At 35.5% G+C, this 13,005-nt stretch overlaps 1 protein-coding gene across 10 annotated transcripts in view; it reads left to right on the forward strand.

Annotated features, from left to right (window-relative positions):
- The first annotated feature begins 3,355 nt into the window (after positions 1-3,355).
- Positions 3,356-13,005, forward strand: part of LOC110463871 (cell death-inducing p53-target protein 1 homolog) — a 39,691-nt gene continuing 30,041 nt past the window's right edge. Inside the window, exons 1-6 of one of the 10 annotated variants that reach the window (XM_021518777.1) lie at positions 3,356-3,514; positions 6,182-6,238; positions 7,745-7,780; positions 9,581-9,613; positions 10,914-10,943; positions 11,882-11,902. In XM_021518777.1, coding sequence (XP_021374452.1) covers positions 6,196-6,238; positions 7,745-7,780; positions 9,581-9,613; positions 10,914-10,943; positions 11,882-11,902 — 163 coding nt within the window. In that variant the 5' untranslated portion in view covers positions 3,356-3,514; positions 6,182-6,195. The remainder of the gene's footprint in view (positions 3,515-6,181; positions 6,239-7,744; positions 7,781-9,580; positions 9,614-10,913; positions 10,944-11,881; positions 11,903-13,005) is intronic. The other 9 variants (XM_021518776.1, XM_021518778.1, XM_021518780.1 and 6 more) reach the window with 9 other exon arrangements.

Consider the following 13,005-nt stretch of genomic DNA (forward strand, 5'->3'; position numbering starts at 1 on the left):
CCCCCCCAGTGATGATTTGACACGTTCGAGGGGTTTAGATCCACTTTCGGTAAAAATGTCACCTCAGTGATGATAATACGTGTTTAAACCCCTACAACGTGTAAAATTACTCTCCAAAATAGGACAGTGTGTTAATTGACGCATAGTTGACTGGTTCTGGGCTTTGGGGAGAAATAGGTTATATGTTTAGATTATAGGTCCAAAGATTATTTGTTTTAAAGAACCAGAGTTTGTATACAGCCACTAACTTTAACGCACTATTAGTGGGCTAACTCCTGGTGAGGCCACTCTAACGTTCTCTGTACTGGATATAAGAGAGTGTAAACTCCTTCGGTTACGCACTTTAATGCTCGGATACAGTCGAAAAATTTAGTCCATTAAAATATCAGCAACACATTTGTTGTCTAAAGCCCTCCGCTACTTCTCTGTATGTGCAACCAGGATAGCCCATCAGCTGGTAAGTACCTTTGACTGTTAGCCGAGAGAAAGAGATGGAAAACGGGCTCTGAGAGAGTCTTGGAGTTGTTCACTTATGGTCATATCAAATTCTCTATAACCCTGGTATCCTAAACGGTCTATAGATTTTTCTTAGCCATGTGGTCTTCATTTTTTCTTTTCTGTTTTCATATAAGTGACTGGTCTGGGAAGGACCCGTTCCATAACAAACGGCTTAATTACGATGTTGGTAACTGGTTAACATTTCACGTTATGCAAGTTTTATGTACAGTATTATATGTGTCAGCTTAAATTTTCATCGGGAAGAGCAACCTCTTATTTAATAGAAACACCAATGACTTGATCAGGCCCGTCTTTTGTACATATATGATTGAACATTAGAAAAATGAAAATTCTGAAGATATCTGATTTCATATGCAGAATTGTATGAAATTGGTTAAAGCCGAAAGGTTGATCAATTTAAAGACACGTTAATTTCTATGGCAACTGGCGAAACAAAATCATGACATGTTTGTATCGACCCACATGTAATCAATGCCGATGTTCATCTTCATAGACAGGTTTCATCAGACGAAATTGGAATCAAAGGAAATGAATCAGTGCACAGACACTATCATCCAGGTCCACTGTAAACACTACATTATATTAGTAATCATCGTGATCTACTTTGATCAATAACAGGAAATCATGTAAGCAAAAAAAAGGTTTAGCAAAAATGTTGAGAACACCATACATCTCCCGCCATCGCCGCACGTGGTTTCACCACGCCGGGTTTTGACCCAGCGTTTCCGTTGTCACATTCTGTGATAGACCAGAGACCTAAAGTTAATTTAGGTCTATGGATAGACATAAGAGTCAGATAAAACTCACATACAAAAATGCTACAACACACTTTAAACGTGTCTACATCTCTCCCGGTTTAGGATTCTCCACCATGTTATGTATTACTGCTTTGCTGTGTGAAAATGTGTAACAAAAGCGTCTGTCTTTTTCAATCTTTATTACAGAAGTTTTCGAATTCACCTCCTTTAGGAGAGTTCCTAAAAAACAGTTACAAACTTATCTCCCTTCGACCATACATTACATCATTGTCTCTCTCACCCATCACATACAATACATACAACAATACGATCGTCTCTTCAAACACGTTCATCTCAACAGCGAATCTCTTTTTTTATTCCCTATCCGGATACATTTTTTTTACGTTTCTCCAATGGTTATCCTCCGTGACATAAATGCCAATCTGCACTAGTTTATATTGTGCCCGGATAGGCCTATTTTACAACCGTTTGCATTCTATGCCGTGTACCTACATACATTTGTCCCGAGCTGCGCCATATTGGTTCGCTGCATTAAATAATCCTTTTCTGTTCAAAACATAATTATGCCATGAGAAAACATCCATAATCAACGTAATATTAAACCCGTAGCTAGCTGAGATTTCCATGCGGTTTGGGAGTGCTACATTGAATGTAAACTTAAATTATTAAGTTTAGAAAACACCAAACATCGAAAGATTGCACATCGTGGCTGTGTTTACATATCGGTAATGATTCTGGCTTCAGGAGAACACGAACTTTGTTTTTGTTCTTTAGACAATTTCAAAAAAAAATTCAGAAATTAATTATTGGATAATATTTCTAATTATTATTACAATACTTGCAAAGTTTCATAATTTAGCGATGAAAATACAGGTTTTAAGAATAAACAAGTTAAAATGGCGGCTTTGACGTATGAGGATTTTTTTCTTTCTTAACACATTAACACACGAACTCCTTTCTAATTCATTATTTAATTTCAAAAAGATATTCAGATATTTATTCAAACATAAAATTTCTGAACAGGTTTTTCAAATAATGTTTTTACAATACTTGCAAAATTTGATAATTGAGCTCTGAAAAAACGGCGGCTGTGATGTGCGAGGGAATTCCCTTCATGACACCGACACTCCTCTCTCGTTCGTTAATTTATTTCAAAAACGTATTCAGATGTTACATTATATTTCTAACAAGCTTCTTTATATGAGTCATATATTTAGGATATGTGATATGTTGACACGAACTAACGAACTCACTGACCAGACTATCGTCACCAGGATCGATAAGCTATCAAATCAAACAGTCAGGCCGCAACCCAAGTCTCGCAGCGTTTCTCAGGGATGCGTGTTTTTGCGAGATCTGCGTGAGTTGCCAATCTCTGTATTATACGTCTCTGATATAACTTACCTCGGGAGGTGAAGAATTTAGTCTCACACCCCGTCACTTTTTGTAATTCAACTTTTGCTCACCATGTCAGGAACATTGAATGCAACCCTGGACCTAGTGAGTCTGAATCTGATTTATCCACGGTTTCCACGTGTTCGTCTAATTTTACTACTTTATTTGATGATGTCAAGTATACTTTTGTTCATCTCAATGTACAAAGTATGAAACAAAAAGTTGATCATCTTATTCAGCGAACTAAATAATATAAATATTCTTTCATTCACCGAAACGTGGCTAAATCCTGATGATGTCCATTCAGATATAGACTTACATGGTTTTACTTCACCTTACTGTTATTGTAGACCTAATAGACAGGGAGGAGGAGTGTCTGTATAATATTTCACTACATCCTACAAATATGTTCCGGTACTGGTACTAAGATACATCTGAAAACGATAGGAATACATTTTATTCACTTAATGACTTAATATACATCTCTGCTGAGCAATACATTTATTGAATTGAATTGAATAAATCCCTTTTGTGTTTTGACTCAAGGATTTCCGAGAAGTTATAGTTCAAAAAAAGCCTTTTCACAAGAAATGCGATTGTGAAACTTTGGTCATCTGACAGCTTTGCACACGACCCATAAACCAGTCGGAACCATTTGTCTGTTTCTATTCAATCTACGATGTTGGGCAACGTAACTCGAATGGACTTTCGAAGAGTCGTGTGCAAATCTCTCGACAAATATTGTGAAATAAAGCCTTGGTTCCGGTACCAGGAAGTTACTATTAAATAACGCAGATAGCTGGATTAAGTGTCTTTGAAACTTAAAGACAGGCGTATATCAGGTGAGTTATCCAAGGTGATGTCTTCGACAAATATATTGATAATTTTGTTTCGATATTTCTATAAAAAAACATACTTAAACTGGACACGCCCGGGTTTTTCGTGACTTCCGGTTAAATCGACAGGTGACTGAATTAGGCCTAGTTAACCTAATGCCTACCTGAACATCAATCAGATCTTTATGACCATGTCAATAACCAGACCACATAAAAAAAGTTGAAGTGGCTTAAACTATGTCACTGTCAAATTATTGTTGTAAAGTTGACATCGAACAAAAAGTTATTTTAAATATTTTGAAAATATGTTTAGTACCATAGGGGGATAGGTATTTCATGCGGGGTTAAAATAATTTTCTGTACATATCTGTATATTTAATTGCGAAAACAAACTTAGACGCTCACAAAACATCATTTTCAGCAAATATATATGTTATGATCCATTAGCATGGACCCCAGGGCCTGAGTAATTGTTTCACGAGTGCATTTGCCTCTTCATGTTTTGAAAATGTTTATATCATTATAGGAATGGAAGTTGAGGTCCTCAACTATTTTCAGTTTTAAAAACTTTAATCAGTGCAGGGAGGACCAATAATAGCATGAGAGCATTCTTTTCTTTATGAAAATGCAGCAATTGGATACAATGTTTCAGGGGTTTTCACTAAAACCCTACATTTAACTCTTCATACCTGAAATTGTTTATGGTTTAATTTTAGGTTGGGGATCTTGATTGCTTATAATAATAATTAATAATTCGAGGTTCTTATATACCACTTTATCACAACCTAGTTCGTGGGTTGTCTCAAATTGGTTCACAAATTATTATCCTTGGTTATGGGGCCTTTGCAACCAGCCACTATCTTTCTCAACTCCCTGTGGAGCAAACAGCCGGTGCTGCCATTTCAGCGCTCACAGCTAGCATTCGACAGTTCTATCACTGTCCAACCACGTACTGATATACAGCTGAGTAGACTGGAACAAGCGAAGTAAAATATCCTGCTCAAAGATACAACACAGTGCTGTGTCGTCACTCGAACCCGCAACCCTTTGGTCACGAACCCTGCATCCTACCACTAGACTACCATGCCTCCTATGTGTTTTGTTTTAAAGTGAAATGGCTTAATTTCTCCCAACCTTGGAGTTGGAACATCCTCCATATGCAGGGGTTACGCTGACTTTCGCTCTCTGCACCCCTGGAATATGTCAGCAAAATTGAAGGCCCAGTGTGCAGCACTTTGTAGTCGAGAAGAGAAAACTAGTTTTAGTTTTTGATGTACATCAAAAGAATTTTCAGGTGGTGTAACGGTTTTACCGGTAAAACCTACTGGCTTTGAAGTCGGGCGTTGCTCTTTTGTAATCTTTAACCCTTTAACCCCTAGGTAACTTTAGTAGACTCTCTACCATACATTGATCTGGATGAATCCATTATGGTCTACAGTGGTGAAAGAGTTAAAGGACAGGTATCAGCCTAGTGATTGGTCATTTTTTTTTTACCAGACACCAATCAAATAGCTAGCCGCGTGCCTTCAATTTTGCTATGATATATTCCAGGGGTGTAGAGAGCGAAAGTGAGTGTAACCCCTGGATATCGAGGATGGAGTGGGAATGGACCCCAGAGAAAATGCTGGTAGAATGAATGTATACAAAATATATATTATGATGTTGAGTGAGGGAAGAAATGGTATAGGAGGTAAATCATGAATGTTTCCAAGTAATAAACCAGTTTCTTAGGCCCTGCCCCTCTACCCCAAGGAAAGGGACACCCCTCAAACTTTATTAATGCAATCAACTAGCTTAGTATCAGTTTTGCTAAAATTGGTGCAGATGGATCATAAAGCTAATTTTTGCTCTGATAGGGCAAATATCTTTCTTCATTCAGGGAAACAAAAAAACAACTATTGTGTTTGGGGAGAGAGGGGAAATCAGCTTGGTGATTCTTTCTGGAAAACACTCAGCAGCCAGGAATGGGAGGCGTGGAGAGAATTGGCTGTCTCACCAGTACATGTATATGTCTATCCTTCTGTATTAATTCATTCACCCCTGAAATTTCATAATGAACTACTCCAACCTTTGAATTGGAAGAGTTCGAATGCGTCTTCAGGGGTGAATGAGTTAAACCATTTTTCAGGACAGTGTCAGGTTCTGTCTGTTTCCTTTAAAGATAAAGTAAGGTTTACAATCGTTAAAAGTAGTTGTGTATGTAATTACATTTAGTTAAGAATTCTTTCAGAGTTGTTGCTGTTTTGTGAATTTGGAGTATTGAAAGTGCGTTGTGACAGCTAGTTCAGTTTCTATCCTTTGAAAAACCCCATCATATGTAATTATTTTCAGTTGTTTGTCTCCATGCTTAAAGTATTGTGTGGTACTCTTTTATAATTTTAACAGAGGGTAGGTCTGCCAGCTTCAGCAAGCAACTCACCCTCCTAAACTGTAAATGAGTGTAAAAATGTCTGGAAAGAAAGTTTTCAACTAAAACTATTGGAGCCTATGCTAGCTTGCTTGAACTGTATATTTATCTAGGCACCATATATTATGTTGTCTAATAATAGCCAAGTTTGCCAACTTTACTCTGTTGAGAACAAACTTGTCTTTTTTGAATGTATAAAAAATGCCATTCATTTATTACAAATCATGTGTTACGACCAAAAAACTAAAATGATTTCTTCGTTGTAGATTAAAGTCCAGACATGTCTGCTCCACCACCACCATACCCCGGGACAAAGGGACAGGGTAAATTACACTACAAAATTGTCATACAACTCTGAGCTGTTAAAATTAGTTGGTTCACGGTCTGTGAGCAATATGTCTACCGTAAAAACCCATGTAATTTGCGCACTTTTTTTCCAGAAATTTAGTACCAAAAGTGGGGGATGCGTAAAATACACAGGTATAGAAAATTTCAAGTTTTTTTCAGAAATTTTTTTCGACGATTCTGGGAGATCACCATTTTGGATTATTTCCCTTGGTACACGTAACTCTAATCAAGACAAATGACGGTCAACAAATATATTTATGTCAAACATTAATAAAAGATACATAATGTGTTGTTATGTGAGTTTATGTGGAAAATATTATTAAAAAGGTAACCGTTAACAAAAAAGGTGTAGCCAAATTCCTATGCCAGAGAATCGCCGATCAACTTACGACATTACGTTTCGACATCTCGGTGCGTTTCCCCATACTATTACGAAAATGTAGTTGTTCAATTTAAGCTCCGTTCCATGTAAGTTCTGTAAGTTTTTTTCAAATCGCCTATGCGTAAACGTATAGCATGTTTTTTTTCCGGCTCACTTTCATGTTGATCTCGCGTCTAACATTACGTAACACGTGATTGATAATAACCTCGTGAATTATTTCAATATTTATTAAATGAAGCATCGTAAAAAAGGTCTGCGTTAATTATTTTTTTCCTTGGAGTAGATTTGAAGAGGATGTATTGATTGTCCACGCTTCTAGTATAAACAATTTTTTTTATAATCCCTTATCAGTCAAATCAGTCTGTTATGACAATGCAGTAGGGCTTCGTAATTCACGCCACGTGTTGGTGAGTGAAAAAACAACAACACGGTCCGTCGATCGCGACTGCAAATCATTTCAATTAGTAGAGCTATTGTTAACGGGTAATCACAGAGATAGTGTTAGCTAATTACTGCATTGTAATTTGTAAAAAATATCGCCAAACCACGGACTTAGATAATCTAATTCCGTGGCCAAACTGAACTGTGACATGACCTGGTTTGAAGTGACGTAACCCAAGCCGCCATGATGAGTGCTTCTCACTGATCGTCATTATGATCAATAAAAGGTATATAATTATGTCTTTCACCAGGAGATATGCACCAGCGGTTACTAAACATCGAATTACTTATAAATTGATATGTTTTTGTAAGCAAGTAAATGTTTTATGTAAAATATTGCTCAAATGATTCGATTTATGCCGATATGCGCACATGTGTGTGTCATGTGTGATCAGATAATTTAAGCATGAACATCGTTTTTTTTCCAGATTTTTTGGGTGCGCAAAATATTCGAGTAGAAGGTTTTTTCACGATTTTCAGCCTCAAAAAGTACCTGCGTAAATTACACAGGTGCGCAAATTACATGGGTTTTTACGGTATGTACAATATCAGTGTCTGGTATGAAGAAGTTGATCAGTATGATTTTAACATGGTAAAACACGATCATTATCGTAAGTGCAAAACAATTTATGATAGTAAATAATGTTTGTGTTTACAGAATCAGGTTATCCTGCTCAACCACCACCACCACAAGGTATGTATTACGTGTTATCAACACTTATCATGTCTAAACCCGAAAAATGGTTCTTGGTAAGGAGTCAATAAAGACAAAAATGGTTCTTGGTAAGGAGTCAATAAAGACAAAAATGGTTTGTTCAGGGGAACCCACTTATTAAGATATCGGTTATTAAGATATATTGCTTATTATTATATTTTTCCCATGTACCAATCTTTTCCTTCTTTAACTAAGCAAACAAAATTAGTTTATTATGATATGGTCAAAGGTGGGATTTATAATGTTTTTTTTTTTTGCCGTGAATGGATTTTATAAGATAAAAACTCGGGTAAGTTGTCTGTGTGAAACTCCTGGACAATTGCGTAATAGGTCCAGCTAACTGTACATCGCCCGAGGTGATAACCTGTCCACTCCCGGTAAATTTTTCAAACCTCGCTTCACCCGAGTCAGCGTAAAACAATAGAACGACCATCGCTTACTGGTCATACATTTTAGTCTTAACAAAACATGTGGTGGAGATAATAGCTGTATAATTGCTGTAGGACTGTGTATCAAATTGAAATGATTAGGCCTACCGACATTTTTCAAACACGAATTCCGATAAGAAAAAGAGAATGCCTTTCACAATATTATTCACGGTTACCTTGACACACCATGTGAGAAAATCATGCCGATTTCAATGAAAATATTACTCCAGAAGAGAGACGTGTGTTATAAATCATTTGAGCAATAGTTTCTCTATTGCATTAGAAGTTGATTTCCCTGTGTCTTCGTTGAAAAGGTGTCAAAATCGGGACATACCACCCTGACAGCATGGTGGTGGAAATCGATCCAAAGTTAACGTTATTGTCGTAAACAACTGACGACGGCTGCTTTATTTACAATTTACACCATTTTCGTTACAATACAATATGTGATTATTGTTAAAAAGGGAATATTTTGTGTTTTTAATTCTTAATGCTTCATTGAAAGTTGATTTCACCGCACGACTTGCGAGGCATGTGATTGTCACATGATCATAATTGACATAGTGCGGCAAAATATTTTTACGCTTATGGGACAAAATGTAACACAACTTAGGTAAATCATGACTATTTATATCACTTTTTTATATCGTTAGCTAAGATGTAGTATAAAGATAGTTCTTAGGAATATGCTCGAAGTTATTTGAAAGTGAAAGTAGAATTTACATACTGATCATTATGACGGTAAAACGAAATCTCAACAAATATTTCAAACACGCTGATATAAATAACATTGAACAAATTCTTTCAATTATTACTTTATCAGTTTGTTTTTATATTTTTCCATGTTTCCACATCAATCTATGTCTGATTATAGGACATCTCACTTCCGGTTCTGACAACATAAAAAGTAAAAAAAAAACCCAATTGAAAACAGCTTGATCGGTTATTATGATATATCAGTTATTATGATATTTTTGTCTCTGGTAAATAAAATATCATAATAAGCGGGTTCCACTGTATTACCAATTGCCTTGGTGTAATAACTGTACCTATCTATAAAGTCTGCCTCTCTGGAATTTAGAAATACAAGACTTTAATTTCCTCCTTAGGTTTTCATAGACACTAGACAGACAGGGTTGGCTGCCTGTAGATTTTATAATAAAGGATGATTCAAATTAAAAACAGGTTGATGTGCACATTTATATAATAAAACTTAGCTAGACATGTCCTTTATTGTATACATGTATTCCCAAATTCTTTTATTTGATCATGATATGAGATTTTCAGAGTGTGGGAGGCCATATTTATTAATCTGTATACCAGTGAACATGTAAGCTTTTTATTGATACAGGATACGCTCAGCCATATGGAGCACCTCCACAAGGTAAGATACTACATTTTTGACAGTCTTATAGCTGAATGTTAACACAAGCAATGTGAACAAGAGATTTCTCTCTATAACTACTCAAATTTTCAATTTCAATCTTCCAATATATTTGAACTTGACTTTCCTAATGCTTGCTTCAACAATAGAATTAATTATGCTTTTCATAGAAATTACCATTAATATTTTTACATGTGTTATATATAGTGCTGAAATATTTCACAATCATTGTTTAAGCAAACATAGTCATATATCCAGGCTTTTACATTATGATGTCTTTCTATGCGTGTCATCATAACACACTGATCTTTAAATTTATCTGGGCGAGCTAGCCATGTATGAAAAGATATATATCGAATATATATAGCAGTGCCTATATGTTTAAGCTTTTTCAATAACCCAACATTGTGTTGACTATGTAAATGCATCAAGGTACATTACTTGTACATGTCTATATGTGGGTGTAAGTTAGCCATTTGACATTAAAGCTTGGGTTGTTTAAGTAGGTAATTACACATGGGTACAGTACTTGTGTACGTTTATTGTACATCTACTTGTATTATATTTTTGATAAACTCACATAAATGTGTTGGAGTACATTACAAAATGTTAACTTGTGTCAAAGTTGAAGAAAATTCGTGACTTGTAAACTAAAAATAGAATAAGTTGAATTTGGCCTGTACCCAATACACCTGCCAACATGTAAGTCGCATGGCTGTTTTGTCAGGTAGATATTGCCTTACTTGTAGTGGGTCGTTGACTTTGTTTTCACATAAGTGATCTAGTCTTTTTGGCAGAGGTTCATTATTTGATGGTTTACCTACATTGTCCCTTACCAAGTATGGATAAAAAGATGTGTTTGTACTTCATTAATGATACTGTGAGTCAACTCATTTCAAAACTACAATTTGATGATATACATGTGTCAGCCAGTGGATTGGGTGAAAAAAAGTTTACAATGGATATCTGAAGATGGGTCACCTAAAGCATTCATTTTGGAGGGAGACAAAAAACAGATGTCACTCATTTGAAAAGTCAGCAGACAAGTACGGTACCCTGGTACCATTACAAATAAATCATTTGGATGGAAAAAGAACATTTTATAAACTAAAAAAAGTTAGGTATTGAGAATATTTCTTTGTATTCTTTTACTTGTCCCTACCCAGTGGTATGGATAGTAAATTTGTATACACGTTTCTTTGAATAATTCATATACATTTCTATATACATATATAGCTTGCCCTGCCCAATCATATGGACAGAAATTATATTCTCTTTGAATATTTCTTTACATGTGTAGGTTACCCTGCCCAACCATACGGACAACCAGGTAAGATTTCCTGTAATTGATTCCATGTCTAGTGAGATTTCCTGTAATTGATTCCATGTCGAGTGAGATTTCCTGTAATTAATTCCATGTCTAGTGAGATTTCCTGTAATTGATTCCATGTCTAGTGAGATTTCCTGTAATTGATTCCTCGTCTAGTGAGATTTCCTGTAATTGATTCCTTGTCTAGTGAGATTTCCTTCAGCTGCATGATAATGTAAACTATCTTCCTCATCCAAAAATGTACATGGTAATAAATCTACCTTTTGCTGGCCCTAATCACCTCTTTTGTGTTGATGGGTCGTTAAGAATCCAAAAACATAACATAGCAATTTTTGTTTGTGATGTTGGTTTATTATCAAGATGACTCAAATGTGATGTGTTATATTATTTGTGATTAACAGCATATATCTGATTACACTCAAAATAAAACAAGAAGTTAATGACTGAATCATAGTTGATATATAGCAATTGATGATTTACAGCAATTGATTAAATTTTCCCCAAGTCCTGAAGAAATGCCAACAATTACCATTTCTTTTTTGCCTAAAGCATGCCCATCCCAAACTTTGAGTCAGGTGTCCCCCCCCCCCCCCAAACACACACACACACACACACAGTCCTTTCTCATTCTTATTGCTGGATAATAACAATAAATTAACAACTAACAAATTTGTAAAATTGTAAAATAACTATCGTTAACATGTGTTCTTTGATCACCTCATACAAGTACAATTTGAATGAACAAACGTTACATTGTATATTAATTTAGTGCATTATGTTCTACTAACAGCTGATATGAAATGAAAACTCTCCGGACTGTTAAAATCTATTATGTTCCCTTAAAAATAATTGAAATAATTTACCAATCACAAACGAAAAATATTATTTCACTATTACAGTAAATGTTACTGATTTTGACAATTTTTCATTATTTTAAGGACAACCATATGGCCAGCCAGGTAACAACATATTGCATGTTCCTCCTTGATTTTGTGTACCCCATAAACTCATTAATAAGGCCAGTGTGTGAATAAAATATGTGATTGCCTATACCTCTATAATTCAAACTTTGGGTAGGTCTATTTTGGAATTAATAAAAAATATATTTTTTCTGGGTTGGTTGGGTTAAGCCAAACAATATTTTTAGACCTAATTGTAAGCATTGAATGTAATGGGGGAAAAAATGTGTTCTTTGGAACTGTACACCCTTATGTTGATATGGATGTACAGTAGAACCTTGTTATAAAAAAAATGTGAAGAAAATGTATTTATTTTTTAACAGCATGTTGACTAAAAATGATTTTAAATCACAGAAACACCAAGTTCTACCTTGTGTTTGTGATCTTGCGTGTGTGTTGTGTGTTACAGTTAGTGTATTTTAACAAAGTAATTGTGATACTAACAATCCTTTATCAACTTAAGAATTATTCTACGTCCCTAAACCGCTGTCAGTACAGTGAAGTGGTCCTGAGTGTTGGCTGGTTGGTGTAATCAACCTTAACCTATGTCTCTTTTCATATATTATATAAGTATCTTATACACATACGTCATCTCTACTGTTATTGAACAGGTAATTGGTTTACATTATGTGCTGTACTGAGGCACCAGGAAGTACTCCAAATAAACTGTAAAGGGGTGACCCGTTTTCTCATCCAACCCGAGAGCGGTATAAGTTCAATTCAAATATCATATAACTTATTTTTAATTTCAAGTGTGAATGTCATAATAAGGTAATGACAGGATTTATATTGTCTGTTAAATGATCTACCAACATGATGTTATAATCTCTCAGACTCTAGCTCAGAGAAATAGTACCAGGTGAATATTGATTGATGAAACCATGAAAAATATGTTATTCAAGTTTAAAGCCTTGGGTATTCTCCTAATCTTCCACTTACTTTTTATCAACTGAACTTTACTCTTGATCTACCAGTGCCAACTTTCTGTTTGTATTTGTCATAGCTGTTTTGTTTTTAGGTCACCTGAGCTTTAGCTCAAGTGACCTATTGCTATCCGTTTTCGTCCGTCGTCGTCCGTCGTCCGTCGTCGTCCGTCGTCGTCC

This window comes from Mizuhopecten yessoensis, unplaced genomic scaffold (genome assembly GCF_002113885.1).
Source record: "Mizuhopecten yessoensis strain PY_sf001 unplaced genomic scaffold, ASM211388v2 scaffold10937, whole genome shotgun sequence".
Taxonomy (NCBI): Eukaryota; Metazoa; Mollusca; class Bivalvia; order Pectinida; family Pectinidae; genus Mizuhopecten; species Mizuhopecten yessoensis.